Source organism: Pristis pectinata, chromosome 9 (assembly GCF_009764475.1).
Source record: "Pristis pectinata isolate sPriPec2 chromosome 9, sPriPec2.1.pri, whole genome shotgun sequence".
In the NCBI taxonomy this organism is placed as follows: domain Eukaryota; kingdom Metazoa; phylum Chordata; class Chondrichthyes; order Rhinopristiformes; family Pristidae; genus Pristis; species Pristis pectinata.
Window position 1 is genome coordinate 60,937,434 of NC_067413.1, and position 17,449 is coordinate 60,954,882.

Consider the following 17,449-nt stretch of genomic DNA (forward strand, 5'->3'; position numbering starts at 1 on the left):
TAAAGGAACCATGGTCGACGAAAGAGGTGAAGCATTTAGTCAAGAGGAAGGAAGATGCATACTTAAGGTTTAGGAAGTAAAAATCAGGCAGGGCTCTTGAGAATTAAGGTAGCCTGGAAGGAGCTTAAGGGACTCAGGAGAGCTAGAAGGGGACATAAGGCAGCCTTGGTAAGTAGAATTAAAGAAAACCCCACGGCATTCTGCACATACATAAAGAACAGGAGGATGACTACAGTGAGAATAGGACTGCTCAAGGATAAAGGGGGAAATGCGTCTGGAGGCAGAGGAGAGGTCCTTAACGAATACTTTGCTTCAGTCTTCACTAGGGAGAGGGACTTTGACAAATGTGATGTCAGTGTAGAACAGGCTAATGTGCTGGAGCATGTTGAGGTTAAGAAAGAGGTAGTGTTAGAGCTTCTGAAAAACATTAGGATAGACAAATCCCTGGGGCTGGACAGGATATACCCCAGGTTACTACGGGAGGCGAGGGAAGAGTTTGCTGGGGCGCTGACGATGATATTTGTGTCCTCCCTGGCCACAGGGTTGGTACCAGAGGATTGGAGGATGGCAAATGTTGTTCCCTTGTTCAAGACAGGTAATAGGGATAATCCTGGGAATTATAGTCCAGCAAGTCTTATGTCAGTGGTGGACAAGCTATTGGGAGAGGATTCTGAGGGACAGGTTTTACAAGCATTTGGAGAAGCATAGTCTTATTAGGGATAGTCAGCATAGCTTTATGAGGGGCAGGTTGTTCCTCATGAGCCTGATTGAGTTTTTTGAGGAGGTGACAAAACAAATAGATGAAGGTAGCTTGGTGGATGTGGTGCATATGGACTTTAGTAAGGCATTTGAAAAGCTTCCCCATGGGAGGCTCATCCAGACAGTCATGAGGCATGGGATCCATGGAGACTTGGCTGCTGGAATTCGGAATTGGCTTACCCACAGAAGGCAGAGGGTGGTAGTAGATGGACAGTATTCTGCCTGGAGGTCGGTGACTAGTGGTGTTCTGCATGGATCTGTTCTGGGACCCCTGCTCTTTGTGTCTTTTATAAATGACTTGTATGAGGAAGTGGAAGGACGGTTAGTAAGTTTGCAGATGACACAAAGGTTGGAGGTGTTGTGGATTGTGTATAAGGTTGTCATAGGTTACAACGGGATATAGACAGGGTTTGGGCGGAGAAGTGGCAGATGGAGTTCAATCTGGAAAAGTGTGAAGTGATACACTTTGGAAGAACAAACTTGAAGGCAGAGTACAAGGTTAATGGCAGGATTCTTAGCAGTGTGTGGAACAGAGGAATCTTGGGGTCCAAGTCCATAGATCCCTCAAAGTTGCTGCGCAAATTGATAGGTTTGTTAAGGTGCATGGTGTGCTGGTCTTCATTATTTGAGGGACTGAGTTCAAGAACCTCAAGGTAATGCTGCAGCTCTATAAAACTCTGGTTGGATCACACTTAGAGTATTGTGTTCAGTTCTGGTCACCTCATTATCGGAAGGATGTGAAATCTTTAGAGAGGGTGCAGAGGAGTTTTACCAGGATGCTGCAGCTTGGATTAGAGAACATGACTTATGAGTAAAGTTTGAGTGAGCTAGGGCTTTTCTCTTTGGAGTGACGCAGGATGAGAGGCGACATGATAGAGGTGTATAAGGTTATGAGGGGCATAGATAGAGTGATCAGCCAGCACTTTTTTCCCAGGGTGCGAATGGCCAGTACCAGATGACATCATTTTAAGGTCAGAGGAGGAAGGCTTAGGGGAGATGTCGGTGGTAGGTTTTGTTTTATACACAGAGTGTGTGTGCCTGGAATGGGCATTTAAAAGACTCTTCGATAGGCACATGGAAGTAAGAAAAATGGAGGGTTGTAGGCTGTGTAGGAGGGAGTGTAGGTATTAATATAGGTCAGCACAACATTATGGGCTGAAGGGCCCGTACTGTTCCATGTTCTATATGGCCTATGATTATCTTCAGAAATAATGTTACAGTAATAATGTTTCATGACATCTGCAAGGAAAAGACCATTTACTGTAACTGACTTTTGTGTTGTACCCATGTTATGGGTCTAGATAGAAAACATTTCATTTACCATCCAGCATTGTTTGCTCCTGTGTTAGAGAGTAGAGAGCTATAGTCAGAGGGTATTTAAGTTAAATATAGGAATCATTGATTTAAAATATAACTGCATAATTGATGCATTCTAATCAGATATAGATACCTAATAAAGCAATCATTCTCATCAATACAATAGGGCTTTGAACTCTCGAACACTTAAATCTAACACTGCTCAAATTGGCTTCTGCTTTTTCTACAGTTACAGCAGTCTCTACTCAATTACACACTTTTGGAGTGTAAATTAATTTAAGCCATCTTGAGAAGGACATGAAGTATTCTTTTTTCTTAAATCAGATTCTTTCCTTTCAACATTGATAGTGCTCAGTGATGCATCAATTTGTTTACAGAGGTCACATTCCCCACTGTTTTTTCAGTCACTTTGTAGCTGCTTCTGCTACCATTTGGACTGTAGGTACAAGCAGCCTTCAGAATAACAAACTGTATAGCTTAAATATTACTTCATGAATGGCAAAGATCTTACTGATGTTAAGCTCGTGGTAGTAATTGTTCATTTGTTAGCTAGATAAAGTGACACCACAAGGCAAGCTCCAAAATATCCTCAAAGGTTTAGGGAATTGTTTGATATTCACAACGGGCTAAACAATAAGCATATTTTAAATCCTTCATATCATAGAAATGTGGGGATTAAAAAGTATTTAACTCCTTTGCGAATCAATTGATAAAAATGAATAACTGCAAATTTGGAGGAAGCAAAACTGGAAAGAATGACAATCTGAATCAAAATCAGAAATTATTAAGAATATACAGATGGGCAATTAGCATCTGTAAGAAGACAAATTATAATGCAAGTATTAAGTCAGTACTGAAAACTGAAAGATGAGCAAAATTACAGAATTAGAATACAAAGTTCAGTAAATGAAATAGCCTACTAGTTCCTAATGAAAACTAATACACTGATTGAAGACCAGCCTTCACATGCCCATTCTCCCAGACACAAATACATTTGCATCTATGATCTTTGCTAAAAATGTTAATCACAAATAACATGATGAGTCAGCATTCAAACCAGAGCTTTGGGAAATACTTAGCTAAAATAATCAATATTCAACAGCGTGCCTGATCTTTGTCCAAATGTTCTCCCAGGGGACAAGTCTCCTGATGGAGAGCACAAAGTCTATAGTGCCTCTCATTATTCTTTACTCGCTGAACTGAGCTTCATCACAGTCAACAAATTGAGTGTACAAAATCACAGGGACAAGAAAACATGAACTAGTCATTCAATCATTTGATTTATTTTTAGTAATGTTGGTTGAGAAAGGAATTTTGGGCAGAATACCAAGGAAAGTTTATGAAACGTCAGAAATAGTACATTTTTTTAAAATAACCATTTGAGCAAAGCATTCTTTTAACAATTCACCCAAAAGCAATGCAGCACACCTTCACTATTGCACTGTCAACCTAATTTAACCTCCACATATATGCTTGAGGCTGAACTAGTTTCTTTCTGACAATGTAGGTGGATTGTCACCAATTAACTAAATAGAGACAAGCAGCATAATCAACATAATTTTGAATATCAGAGAGACCGTGATAGATATTTATAAATAATACATCACTGGAGATGGGCAACAGTAGAGTAAGACTGACAAAAGATGGCAAAGGAAGCAGTAGAGATGAAGATGAGGTTTGTGTGCAATTGATGCATGGTTAATTGCTGAGATCAGTGTGAGAACAGGAAATAACATCTGCAGTCAATGATAATGGAAAAAGTTAGGAGTAGAAATTACTGCAACTAGAATAGTAGAAGTTAAAATTAATTATCTTTTTCTATGAAGATTTACTGAAAGTTTTGTAAGTACCAAATAATGAATAAAAATGCAAAGCAAAATTAAAAGAGACAAAAATATAACTGTTTCAATATACTTCAACAATAGAACAAAAAATACTAGAGTGGATAATTTCATTTTAAAATAAAGGTCATAAAATAATACTAAACCATTTATTTTGTGTACAGAATGATTAATGATAAATAAAAGTAATTACTTAAGCTGCTATTCCTACTTACTATTATAGCTTTCATTTTCAAGCATTAAGTAAAGCAAACAGCTAAATCTAATCAACTACTTGGTAATAAATATTCAGTGACCCATTTAAATCATTCCTCCAACTGAGAAACTGCAGCTGTTGATTAGAGATGCACCAAAATACCATACATGACATGATGCAATGGAAAACATAACCAGTTATTTAAGATATTTATCCAAGTTTCAGTATAATCCAAGAATAAAAAACATTTTATAAAATATGTATGACAAATAAATATCAATAGTGCACGAATTATGCAGTATACAACCCGTTTAAATAAAAGCAAGTTGAATTGAAAATAGAACATTACATCTGATGACACTCTGATTGAGATGAATTCATTTCTTAGCGAGACATTTCCACTACAGTGAAATTAGATGGGAAATACTGAACTCAGACACATTTACTAATCCTGGAACTACTTACCCAGCAGCACTGTAAGTCTCTTGTGAATCAACAATCTCATTCGCCACATCTTGGAGTGGGAAACTCAAAGATGCTGCATTCGTGACCATCTTCAAGGAGGGCATCCAGTCTGACTATTGGAACTATTAGAGGGATCTCCGTGCTGTCCAACACAGGGAAAGTCATCACCAGAATACTGTTCAACCACCACCTTCCAGTTACCAAATAGCTGCTCAGAGTGGTAGTGCATATTCTGTCCATCTAGAAGCACATGGATGTATGTGATCTTCAACTTTGAGCAAAACGCAGGGAGCTACTACACATGGTTTTTTGTATTCGCACTGAAACCTTTGACCCTATTACTCATGGGGAACTATGGAATACACTCCTCAAATTTAGCAGCACACAGAAATTTGTCACTGTTTTATGTTTGCTTCATAATGGCATGCAAACAATGGTCCAGTCCAATGGGTCTACAACAGAGGCAAACTTAGTGAAGACTGGTGTGACATAAGGCTATTTCATTGCCCTGAAAGTTTTCTCAGTCTTTCTTATCACAATATTGTACCTCATATCCAACAAACTGCTCTTGGGAATGAAGCTAATCTTCAGAACTAATGGGAAATTGTCCAACCTATGGTGACTACACTCCAGAACCAAAGTTACCCAAATCAAAGTATGGTATGCAAATGGCACTTGTGTTTGTGTGCTCAGAGGATGAGGTCTAAGACATCATTGTTTTTTCACTGAACCATACAGGGGGTGGGAGGAGGAATAGGCCTTATGCCCAACCTTGACAAAACAAAGGTCTTCTACCAACTTACTTATACTGCACAACAGTGCCTTCCAACAATAAAAGTTCATGGCAAGACCTTAGAAAATATGGACCTTGTGGAAATGGTATTGGTGGTAACTATCTACAACTATATCTGGTAACACAGAGATAGTGATTCTTTGGTGGTAATTTCTGTGTCTTAGGATGCCTGCTGCATGTAGTTTGGGTATCTGAAGCACATTGGGGGTAAGGGCAGGAATCACTGATAAATGGTAGACCATGAGTTTTGTGCCAAGTCTGAGGTGTTGATTTTGAAACACCCTTCTCCTCAGATCCACCAAAGGTCTAGTTGCTTCTTTGAAAGCAATGATAAATTTCATCATCGATGTTTGTTTTCAATGAGAGGTATGGCAAATGGTCCATATTTCCAAGCTCTCACCATGGACTTTTATTATTGAAAGCAGTGTTGTATAGTGTAGGCAGGTTGGTAGAGGACCTTTGTCTTGTGAAAGTTGAGTACAAGGCCCATTTCCTTATATGGTTCAGTGAAGAAACTTTGAGGTCCTGGAGCTCAGCCTCCAAGCACACGAACACAAGCAGTTTGACTACTGAGACTGGGGTAACCTTGATTTTGGAGTGTACTCAATTTCCCATCAGTTCTGAAGATTAGCTCCACTCCCCACTGAGCGAGCTAACAAGGAGCGTTGGACCCAAAGTACAATATTGTGACAGGAAAGATTGAGGAAAACATTGTGCAGCCTTGTTTCACATAGGTCTTCACTGAATTTGACTCTGTTGTAGACCTATCAGTTAGGGTCTTGGCTTAAATGGATCATGAAACAGATGTAAAATAATGAAGAATTTCCTATGTGCAGTTAAATTTGAGTAAGGTGCCTCACAATCTCTCATGATTAATGGATCAAGGGCTTTAGTGAAGTTCAAAAAGGCCACGTAGTAGTTGACGCTGCTCCCTGCACTTTTTTTCTTTAAAATAGTTATGCAGTTAAGATCACATCTAACTTCACTGAAAGAATAAATAAACCAACATCAGCAGGCTCTCCTGGGCTAACATCCCCACCACTGAGGTCCTAATCACATGCAGTCAGCTATGTTCGGCAGGTCACATTATTTGTTTGGCAGACGACAGGCTCCCTGAAGCTGTTGTTATATTCCAAGCTCTGTCAGAGGAAGAGAATTCTAGGTGGTCGGAGTACAAGATTCAAGGAGCAAAGCCTCCTAAAATAAAAAAGTGCAGTATTCCCACTGACTCTTGAGAATTCATGGAGAAAAAGCATTCAGGATGGTAATCAGAATCCAGGCATCTGAAGCACACAAGTCTTGCATAAATAGCAGGAGTACACTTCTTTGCAAACTACCCACCTGCCTACTCCTGCCCCATCTGTGGAAGAGTCTGCAATTATCATAATGACCTCATAGGTCACTCAGTACCCACAGAATGGACTGGAATTAAGTTGCCATCTATCACATGAGACTGGCTAGAGAAAGAAACAAGTACCTTCAACACAGACTTCGTTCAAGGCCATGGTCTTCTCAAGGGCAAATTAGGATATACATTAAAAGATGGGCTTGTTAACAAACAGTCATTGGCATATAAATATTCCTGCTATGCTTCCAACTACAGTTTATGGATTAACAACATGATAGAATCTGTATTGCTTGAACATGCCAACTAAATGCAATTATGAACCTTTCAAAAATTAATGCAAGCCTAAAAATTCTTTCGTTTATTAACATGAAGTAATTTTAAGGCTAGAAATATTTGGAACTATGGCATTTTGCACAGCATGTTCAACTAAAGGATCAGTTTACTCTTTTATACATATTTATATAAATCTTTCTGAAATTAACGACAACACCATTTACTCAGATATGCTTCTTGGTGAACAGAAAATAAATTTCATCCTAAAATTATTACAAAAATCACTGCACAAGGCAAACAGAGGATATGTTGGGAACTAAATTAAACTTGGTGGCATCTAATTTTTTTTGTGTAAAATTTTTGCCTGCAGTCTGCATGCACGTTGTGTGAGAAATGCTGAAGGGGTTAGCCCTTGTGCTGGAAAAATACAAAGCAAGCAGATTATGATAATTGTGGTGGAGGGAGTAAATGCTTAAGGGTGACAGATGGGGTTAGCAATCAAGTGGATTGCTGTTACTTGAATATTATCAAGCTCCTTCGTTGATGTTGCAGCAGCACCTGTCCAGCCAAGTGGAGAGTATCCCATCACATTGCTGACTTTTGCTTTGTGGATGATGAAAAGACTTTGGAGAATTGGGCAAGTCACTTGCTACAAGAAACTTATACTTACAGCCACACTGGTACTGGTCCAACTTACCTTTTAGCCAATGGTGAATGGTAGAGGTGGTGCTGTGGCAAAGTGTGTGGGGGGGGGGGGGGAGTGTGGAGGTGGGGGAGACTTGGGAAAGGGGAATGCACCTAAACGGCATCAGTAGGTGGTTAAGCTCTCTCACAATGGAGATTATTAGCCCATGCTTAAATGTTGTCCTGGTCTTGCTATATAGAAGTATGAGTTTCTTCATTATGTGATGATTTTCAAACAGAATTAGTAGTGTACAATCACAACAAACATCCCTAATCTTGACTTTATCACTTAGGAAAGGTCAGTAAATGCTACAAGCTATTTAATTGAAAGCACAATTTTTAAAAATCCTTTATTTATGTTCAAGTTCTAAATTTAGTTTAAAATTAGAGGTGATTTACTGAATTACTGGTCTCCATTTATTAGTTTATGATAGCTTCAGGCATTGGTAGTTACCAAGGAACAAAGGAAATTACAATGGTATGAGAGAGGAGTTGGCCCTAATTGATTGGAAGAGTAAGCTGGCTGGAGGGACGGCAGAGGAGAAATGGAAGGAATTTCTACAGGAAATAAGGAAATTGCAGGATAGATATATTCCATGAAAAAAGGTTTTGAATGGAAAAAAGGCACAAATGTGGATAACGAGAGAGGTGAAGGCTAAAATAAAAGCAAAAGGGGCGGCGTACAAAGAAGCAAAAATTAGTGGGAAAACAGAAGACTGGGAAGCTTTTAAAAACCTGCAGAGAGAAACTAAGAAGGTCATTAGGAAAGAAAAGATGAATTATGAAAGGAAGTTGGCGGATAACATTCGAAAGGATACTAAGAGTTTTTTTAAATACATAAGGTGTAAAAGAGAGACACGGGTTGATATAGGACCAATTGATAACGGTGCAGGAGCTATTATAATGGACGATAGAGAGATGGCAGAGGAATTGAATGAATATTTGGCATCGGTCTTCACCGTGGAGGACATCAGCAATGTGCCGGTTAGTCAGGAGTCTCACGAAATGGAATTGAGTTCAGTTAAGATTACTAGGGAGAAGGTGCTAGGAAAACTAAATGGGCTAAAGACTGATAAGTCTCCCGGACCAGATGAGGTGCATCCCCGGGTTCTGAAGGAGGTGGCTTTAGAGATAGCGGAGGCATTGGCGATAATTTTCCAGAAATCGATAGATTCCAGCGTGGTTCCAGAGGACTGGAGGGTCGCAAATGTAGTTCCGTTGTATAAGAAAGGTGGGAGGCAGCATAAAGGAAATTACAGACCTATTAGTCTGACGTCAGTGGTGGGAAAGTTATTGGAATCTATCCTCAAAGACAGGGTTACGGAATACCTAGAGGCGCAAGGCAAGATAGGTCCTAGCCAACATGGTTTTGTGAAGGGAAGATCCTGCCTGACCAACCTATTGGAGTTTTTTTGAAGAAATCACAGGTAAGGTGGATAAGGGAGAGGCGGTAGATGTTGTGTATTTAGACTTTCAAAAGGCCTTTGATAAGGTGCCTCACAAGAGACTGATTAATAAGATGAGAGGTCATGGAATTACGGGTAGGATAACAGAATGGGTGGAGCATTGGCTGGTTGACAGGAGGCAAAGAGTGGAAATAAAAGGATCTCGTTCTGGTTGGTTACCGGTTACTAGTGGTGTGCCGCAGGGGTCGGTGTTGGGACCGCTCCTTTTTACCTTGTACATTAACGATTTGGATGATGGAATAAATGGTTTCGTGGCTAAGTTTGCGGATGACACCAAGATAGGGGGAGGAGTAGGGAGTATTGAAGAGATAGGAAGGTTGCAGAAGGACCTAGACAGTTTAGGAGAATGGGCAAGGAAATGGCAGATGAGATTCAATGTAGGGAAATGTGCAGTTGTACACTTTGGAAGCAGAAATAAGCGGGCAGATTATTATCTAGGAGGAGAGAAAATCCAAAGCACGGGAGTACAAAGGGACTTGGGGGTACTCGTGCAGGATACCTTAAAGGTTAACCACCAGGTCGGATCGGTGGTAAAGAAAGCGAATGCTATGTCGGCATTCATTTCGAGAGGTATAGTGTATAAAAGTAAGGAAGTGTTGATGAGGCTCTACGGGGCACTAGTGAGGCCTCATTTGGAATATTGTGCGCAGTTTTGGGCCCCACATCTTAGGAAGGATGTGTTGACGTTGGAGAGGGTTCAGAGGAGATTTACGAGGATGATTCCAGGAATGAAAGGGCTTGCGTATGAGGAGCGTTTGTCGGCTCTTGGACTGTACTCACTGGAGTACAGAAGAATGAGAGGGGACCTCATAGCGACATTTAAAATATTGATAGGAAAGGACAGAGTAAATGTGGCTAGGCTGTTTCCCTTGGTGGGTGAGTCCAGGACCAGAGGGCACAATCTTAGAATTAGAGGGTACAGTTTCAAAACAGAGATGAGGAAAAATTTCTTTAGCCAGGGGGTGGTGAATTTGTGGAACTTCTTGCCACGTACAGCAGTGGAGGCCAGATCAGTGGAGGCGTTCAAGGAGGAGATAGATAGATATCTAAATAATCAGGATATCAAGGGATATGGGGATAAGGCTGGAAATTGGGATTAGAATAGGTTTTTTTTCTTTTAGTTTCTTCCCCCATTCCTCTTTCTCTTTCCTTCGAGCAGACTCGATGGGCCGAATGGCCTGCTTCTGCTCCCTTGTCTTGTGATCTTGTGAAGGAAGAACAGTTCTATTCAATTATGCAAATCAACCCTACAATATTCCCCATACCTGTGCTCTTGCTCTCTGCAAGTGAGAAGCTCCTGCAGTTGCTGTACTTTTTCTTTTTGCTGACGGAGGGAGACCTGTAGTAAATCTACTTCTCTTTGGGCTGCTGAAGCTTTCAGCTCTGTTTCTTGAATTCGTTTCATCTGCACACAATGATCATCAAGCCCATTAAGGTTGTACAATAAATCAAAGTCAAATTGCATCAAATAACTCAAAAAGTTTACTAACAATTTCATTAGCCATTCATTACCAGCATCAATAAAAATTAAACTCCCTGCATATCATGCAGAGGTGGTAATGACACCAGATACTTCTCAGCTCCAGAACTGTAGGACAAAGCAGCTAAGCATAGCCTTCATTTAAGAAGCATAAATAGGAGAAGGCGTTTGGCCTTTCAATAAGATCATACAGCACCACTTCCCTGAACTAACTCCATATCGCTTATTTCTCTGAATATCCAAACATCTTATGGTATCTTGATATGCTCAGCAAATGAGCCTCCACAACCTTATTGGGTTGAGAATTCCAAAGACGACATCCTCTGGGTAAATAAATATTTATCTCAGATTTGAAAGGTGAACCTTTTATTTGGAGGCTGTAACCCATGGTTCTGAAACACTTCAACCAGGAAAACACCATTCCTGCATTTACCCTGCAAAATAATTCTTCTGAACTTGAATATAGACCCAATCTGCTTAATCGTCCCTTACACATCAAATTTGCCATCCCTATGATCAATCCTACATAATTGCAGCAAGATGTTTCTACACTAGCACTCAATTCCTTTTGCAATAAAAGTCAACATACCATGCAACTTTTTTAATTGTTTGCAATTTGTGCACATTAACTTTCACTGTTTTGTGTACAAGGACATCTTGGTCTCTCTGAACACCTGCCAATCTCAACAATTTAAAAAAGTCTAGCTTTTCTATTTTTTTTTTAAACTAATGACCTTATATTTTTCCACATTATATTCTATCGGCCACACACATCTTCATCTAATTACTTAGACAATATATCTCCTTGAAGCTTCTCTGCACCATCCTCACAAATCACAATGCCACCCAGCTTTGTATCATCAGTAAGTCTGGAACAACAGACATACTCTGGGCCTCTGTCAACAGTACTTTAAAAACAATTTGTGCGTGTAGGTTGAGTGGCCAGAAAGCTAACAACGTGAGGGAATATCAGTTGGAGGATCATCATTAGGGAAAACGGGGACCTCAAGGTTGTGCTGGGCATCAGGTAGGCATAGCTGCGGTCGATTCAAGATGGTGACAGGGTAGCTGGGGTTAAGGTTGGACCAGAATGTAAAGGTGGAGTGATAGTAATAGAAAAGGAAGTATCCATAGGTAATTCCTAATGCAGAATTCCATGGCTTCAGGCCTGTTCATCCAGATCCCCTTTAAATCTCACTGAAGCCAGCCTCATATTTGTCAGCAACATTAAGTTCCCGGGGGTTCACTTAGCAGATGACCTGACCTCCACTATTAACACTGCAGCCATCGTTAAAAAAGCCCAGTAGCGGCTTTACCCCCTCCGGAGACTTAGAAAGGCAGGCCTCCCTATTCCATACCTCATCACTTTTTACAGGGGCACCATTGAAAGCATCCTGACCTACTGCCTCACCTCCTGGTTTGGTAGCTACAAGGCCTACGAACAACAGCAGCTCAATAGGATGGTGAAGACAGCCAGCAGGATCATTGGTGCCCCTCTCCCCTTTTTGATGGCGATCTATCAGCAACGCTGCGTTCGCAGAGCTACAGCCATCATTAAGAACTTTCATCACCCTTCTCACAACCTGTTTTCCCTCCTGCTGTTGAGGAAGTGGGAACTTAAAATCGGGATGACACAGCAATCCTGGGAGTGGACTGGAGTGAGTCACGCATATTGAGGGACTGTGTTTTTCAAAGCATCATAGACTGGAATAGAGAGGAGATCCACATTGCACTGGCCCTGTCTGAGGAGACCGCAGGTCATGTGGGCTTGAGAAATGCTGAGGAGTCTTACAGCTGGCAGACACTAGCAAACAAAGTTACAGGCTGCAGCTCAAGATGGTTACAACAAAACTATCTGAGTAAGGAAAACAGATAGAGAGTATTTGTGAAAGAGCATCTCAACAATTGTACAGCGTATTACAAAAACTACAGGAAATATGGACACCAACTTAATGTCTTTGGAAGTAAAGCCTTTGTTTGGTAACAAGGACAAACAAATTAAATTGAGTCATCAGACAAAGGTAGAAGGTTAACTGAGACAGATTGGTGATTCTTGAAATAAGCTGGAGCTTTCATCAGCGGAACAATGCAGGGTGGCACAAGAGCAAGGCAATATTTGAGAACAGGTAGTTAAAATGAATCAGAATCGGGTTTATTAGCACTGTCTTATATGATGTGAAATTTGTTTTGCAGCAGTACAGTGCAAAGACATAACATTTCTATAAATTAAAAAATAAATAAATAGTGCAAAAAAAAGGAATATTGAAGTAGTCTTCATGGGTTCATGGACGGTTCAGAATTCTGATGATGGAGCAGAAGAAGCTGTCCCTGAATTGTTGAGTGTGGGTCTTCGGGCTTCTGTACCTCCTCCCCAATGGTAGTACCAAGAAGAGGACATGTCCTGGATGGTGAGGGTCCTTAATGATGGATGCCGCTTCTTGAAGATGTCCTCGATGGTGGGAAGGGTTGTGCCTGTGATGGAGCTGGCTGAGTTTTGCGATCCTGTGCATTGGAGCCTCCATACCAGGCTGTGATGCAGCTAGTCAGAATGCTCTCCACCGTATATCTATAGAAATGTGCAAGAGTCTTTGCTGACATACCAAATCTCCTCAAACTCCTAACCAAGTAGAGCTGCTGGCTTGCCTTCTTCATGATTGCATCAATGTGTTGGGTCTGGGACAGATCCTCGGAGATGTTGTCAGTCAGGAATTTAAATCTGCTCACCCTTTCCACCGCTGACCCCTCAATGAGGACTGGTGCATGTCTCCCGACTTCCCCTTCATGAAGTCCACAATCATTTCCTTGGTCTTGCTGACATTGAGTGCGAGATTGTGTTTGCGACACCACTCAACCAGCTGATCTATCTCACTCCTGTACACCTCCTCGTTGCCATCCGAGATTTTATTAACAACACTAGTGTTATCAGCAAAGTTATAGATGGTGTTTGAGCTGTGCTTGGTTGCACAGTCATGAGTGTAGAGAGAGTAGAGCAGTGAGCTAAGCACACATCCTTGAGTTGTGTCTGTGTTGATTGTCAGCAAGGAGGAGATGTTGTTACTGATCTGTACTGACTGTGGTTTCCCAACGAGGAAGTCGAGGATCCAGTTGCAGAGGGAGGTACAAAGGCCCAGGTTTAGATGCTTGGTGATTAATACTGAGGGGATGGTGGTGTCGAACACTGAGCTGTAATCGATAAACAGCAGCCTGACGTATGTTTTGCTGTTGTCTAGGTGCTCCAAAGCTGAGTGGAGAGCCAGTGAGATAGCCTCTACTGTAGACCTGTTGTGGTGGTAGGCGAATTACAGTGGGTCCAGGTTCTTGCTCAGGCTGGAGTTAAATCTAGCCATAATCAACCTCTCAAGCACTTCATCACAGTAGATATGAGTACTACTACTCAATAGTCATTGAGGCAGCTCACTCTGCTCTTCTTGGGCACCGGTATGATTGTTGCCCTTTGAAGAACGTGTGAACCTCAGACTACAGCAGTGAGAGGTTGAAGATGTCCTTGAACATTCCAGCCAGTTGGTTGACACAGATTTTCAGTACCCAGCCAGGTACACCATCGGGGCCTAACATCTTGAGGGTTCACCCCCTTGAAATATGTTCGAACATCGGCCTCTGAAACAGAGATCACAGGGTCACCAGATGCTGTAGTGTCTGCACAGGTGTAGTGTTATTCTTCCTTTCAAAGCATGCATAAAAGGCATTGAGCTCGTCAGGGTGTGAAGCATCACTGCCATTTATACTGTTAGGTTTCACCATAGCAAGTAATGGCATGCAAACCCTGCCGTAACTGTCGTGCATCCAATTACGTCTCTAGTTTCAATCAGAATTGTCTTTTTGCTCTCAGGATGGCCTTCCATAGTTGTACCTGGACTTCTCGTGAGACTCTGGATCACTGGTCTTGAATGCCACAGATCTGGCCTTCAGCAGAATGCAAATCTCTTGGTTCATCCAGGGCTTCTGGTTTGGGAAAACTCAGTATATTCTCAAAAGGCACACACTCGTCCTCACAGGTCTCGATGAAGTCAGTAATGGCTGTGGCATATTCATTCAGATCAGAGGATGAATTCCTGAATATGGTCCAGTCCACCAATTCAAAGCAGTCCTGTAAACAGACCTCCACCTCCCTTGATCATACCTTCGTGGTCCTCACTGTTGGTGCTGGGTCCTCAGTCTCTGCCTATATGCCAAGAGTACAGCCAGGTGATCAGGAGTGCCAAGTGTGGGCACAGGGTGGCACCGTGGGCATTCTTGATGGTGGTGTAGCAGTGATCAAGTGTGTCAACTTCTCTGGTTCTACAGGTGACATGTTGGTGGTAGTTGATCAGAGACTTCTTCAGTTAGCCTAGTTAAAGCCCTCCACGATGATCAGGAAGACATCTGGGTGCACTGTATCATGACTGTTTGATCAAGGTACTCAGCTCCCCCCGCGCCAGCTTGACATTTACTAAGGTGGAATGTACCAGGATGACGGTGGAGAACTCCCTTGGCAGGAACCCATAAGGAAGTAACCCATAAGGTTCTGGGCAGAGAGCTAGGAAGCAAAAAAGAGCTGTTTATTTCCAGCTAGCAACAACACAGTGGACCATATAGTCTCCCTCTTGTGCCATACACTTCTCCAGGGCTCAGTTTTAGGGACAATATGTTTAAATGCGTATAAACAGCGGGTAAAATTTCACGATGTACAAACGAAACCCAACTTGGAAGCATAGCAAACAGTAAGGAGGATTTCAGGAGGCAAGATAGACCTTACAAGGGTTGTATAATGAAAAAGTAGATAAAATTCCACGTAAAATGTGCGAACTAATGCACCTTGCTACAAAGAATGACAAAAGGCACTTCAATCAAATTGGACAATTTTAATAAGGGTCTAGAACAGAGACCTTTGCACGAGTGAAAGAACTTAAAGAATAGGACATGGTTCCAAGATAAACGTCAGTCAAATAAAACAGAGGTGCGTAAAATTTTGTTTTGCAGACAGTGGTGGATCTCTGGAATTCTCTACCCCGGAGGGTTGTGGAGGCTAGATCATTGGCATTAGGATAATTTTGTGATGCACTGCATCAATGAAGTTTCATGCAATTCTGCAATGGACACATAAATGTGACATTAATTATTTTTACAAATCACATCATATATTCAATGGTATGGAATTACCTCCATTGTCTGTTGTTGAAGCCTTTGTGTCTCTGCCTTCAAAAGTGTTTCTTCAAGAGATTTCAGGACTTTACGTTGATCCTCCTCAGTACACTTCATCTTTCTTAACTCCTCTGTAAGAATTCCTACTTTCTTTTTTAACTCTGCAACATAAGTTTGTAATTGGCTTTTGCCTTCTTTCTCTTTCACAAGCAACTCTTTTAGCCTGGAATTATAATGTAATAAAAATAATTAAAAATGGAACTGAAAAAAAGAAATCAAAAAAGTTACTGATCTCAAAGTCTGAACCAATTAAAGGATCGCATGGTAGGCTATAATGCACCCGGAGGGCATCAACCAAAATAATATTATATTGCTTTGAAGGAAATACACTTATTAAATAAAATTCACCCAATTGACACACATTTAATGCATCATTTGAGTGAGTAATCAGTTCTAGTACATTAAACAAATTCAGCTTTCCTCCTATGAAGTCAATATTTGAAAAAATAGAATTATCAGCGGTTTTTGTCAAAAACAAAAAGCAGAAAAAAATATAGAAATGTTATAGGCATTTTCTTTCATTCAAAGATGGTGTTTTGAATAATTTTCAACACTGTCATATAATTAGTGTAATAGGGTATATTCAAATAATAGCGGCTCATTTCATCAATAATTAAACAATACTGTCTTCTGCTAGCAAGATACTAGACAATAATAATGAATTTAGCTCTCTGTAGAATTTTGGAAGTAGTACACCTGACTAAAGTAGCAAAATCAGAATTGTTTTAAGTTAACAAAAAATGTGCAAAATTCCAGTCTTAGGGGTGTTCTAAAATACCTCAATTGTTCCCAATCTATTTATACATGCTCATAACTATTATTAGTGTTAACAGTAAAATAAAAAGCACTATAAATAGTTAATGTAAAATAAGTATTTCACAGCTCAAGGAAATTATTCATAATAACCTTGCTTCCCAAATGCATCATATAACAGACAGGCACATTTATTATGGCTTTGGTGACAAGGCACTGTGGAATCACTGAAGCACTGAAAGAAAATACTTTGAACATATTCCATACTGAATCACAACAAAAGCTGCATTACAAAAATAATTCACAAACAGTGAATCGTATTTGTTAAAAAAAAATACTATTTGGTTTTCAATGATTTAAGGACACGAACAATATCAATTTCTCAACTGATAAGTCTATATCTCCTTCAAACAGCACTTTCATGGGAACCAAATATGCCACTGTTTTTAATCATTACAGAAAACAACAAAGCAGATAATTCTAACATTAATGAGTTTAAGAACAACAAAATGAAAAAACAGTGTCTGATTTCTCCAATCCAAACCTGGGTGGATTAAACAAAAAAAAAACGCACTAAATCACAGGGGCAGCAGCCAATAAGAACACTTGAGAATTATTGTTTGCCCTGTGCCTACACATGGCATACTGCCAAGGAATCACATTACACTGGTTTGCTTATGGCACTTTTTAAATCCAAGCACACATTTGCCTCTACAGAAAAAAAACCCTATGAAACTATTGATGGGTAAGAGAATTAGCTTTCATTTTTATTTACAGGAAGTTGTTTTCTGCCATTATTGCATATTATCCTGCAATTAAAATAAATTGTCTACCCCAAAAATAATACGGTGAGAGTGAATGATGCTTTATTA

At 40.5% G+C, this 17,449-nt stretch overlaps 1 protein-coding gene across 5 annotated transcripts in view; it reads right to left on the reverse strand.

Moving 5' to 3' along the window:
- Positions 1–17,449, reverse strand: part of lrrcc1 (leucine rich repeat and coiled-coil centrosomal protein 1) — a 98,624-nt gene that overhangs the window by 38,714 nt on the left and 42,461 nt on the right. For all 5 annotated transcript variants that reach the window (XR_007956896.1, XM_052023198.1, XM_052023195.1 and 2 more), the window contains exons 11-12: positions 15,783–15,987; positions 10,408–10,547 (exon numbers count right to left, since the gene is read on the reverse strand). Coding sequence is in view for 4 of the 5 variants with exons in the window: in XM_052023198.1 (XP_051879158.1) it covers positions 10,408–10,547; positions 15,783–15,987 (345 nt within the window). In the remaining variant the exon portion in view is untranslated. The remainder of the gene's footprint in view (positions 1–10,407; positions 10,548–15,782; positions 15,988–17,449) is intronic.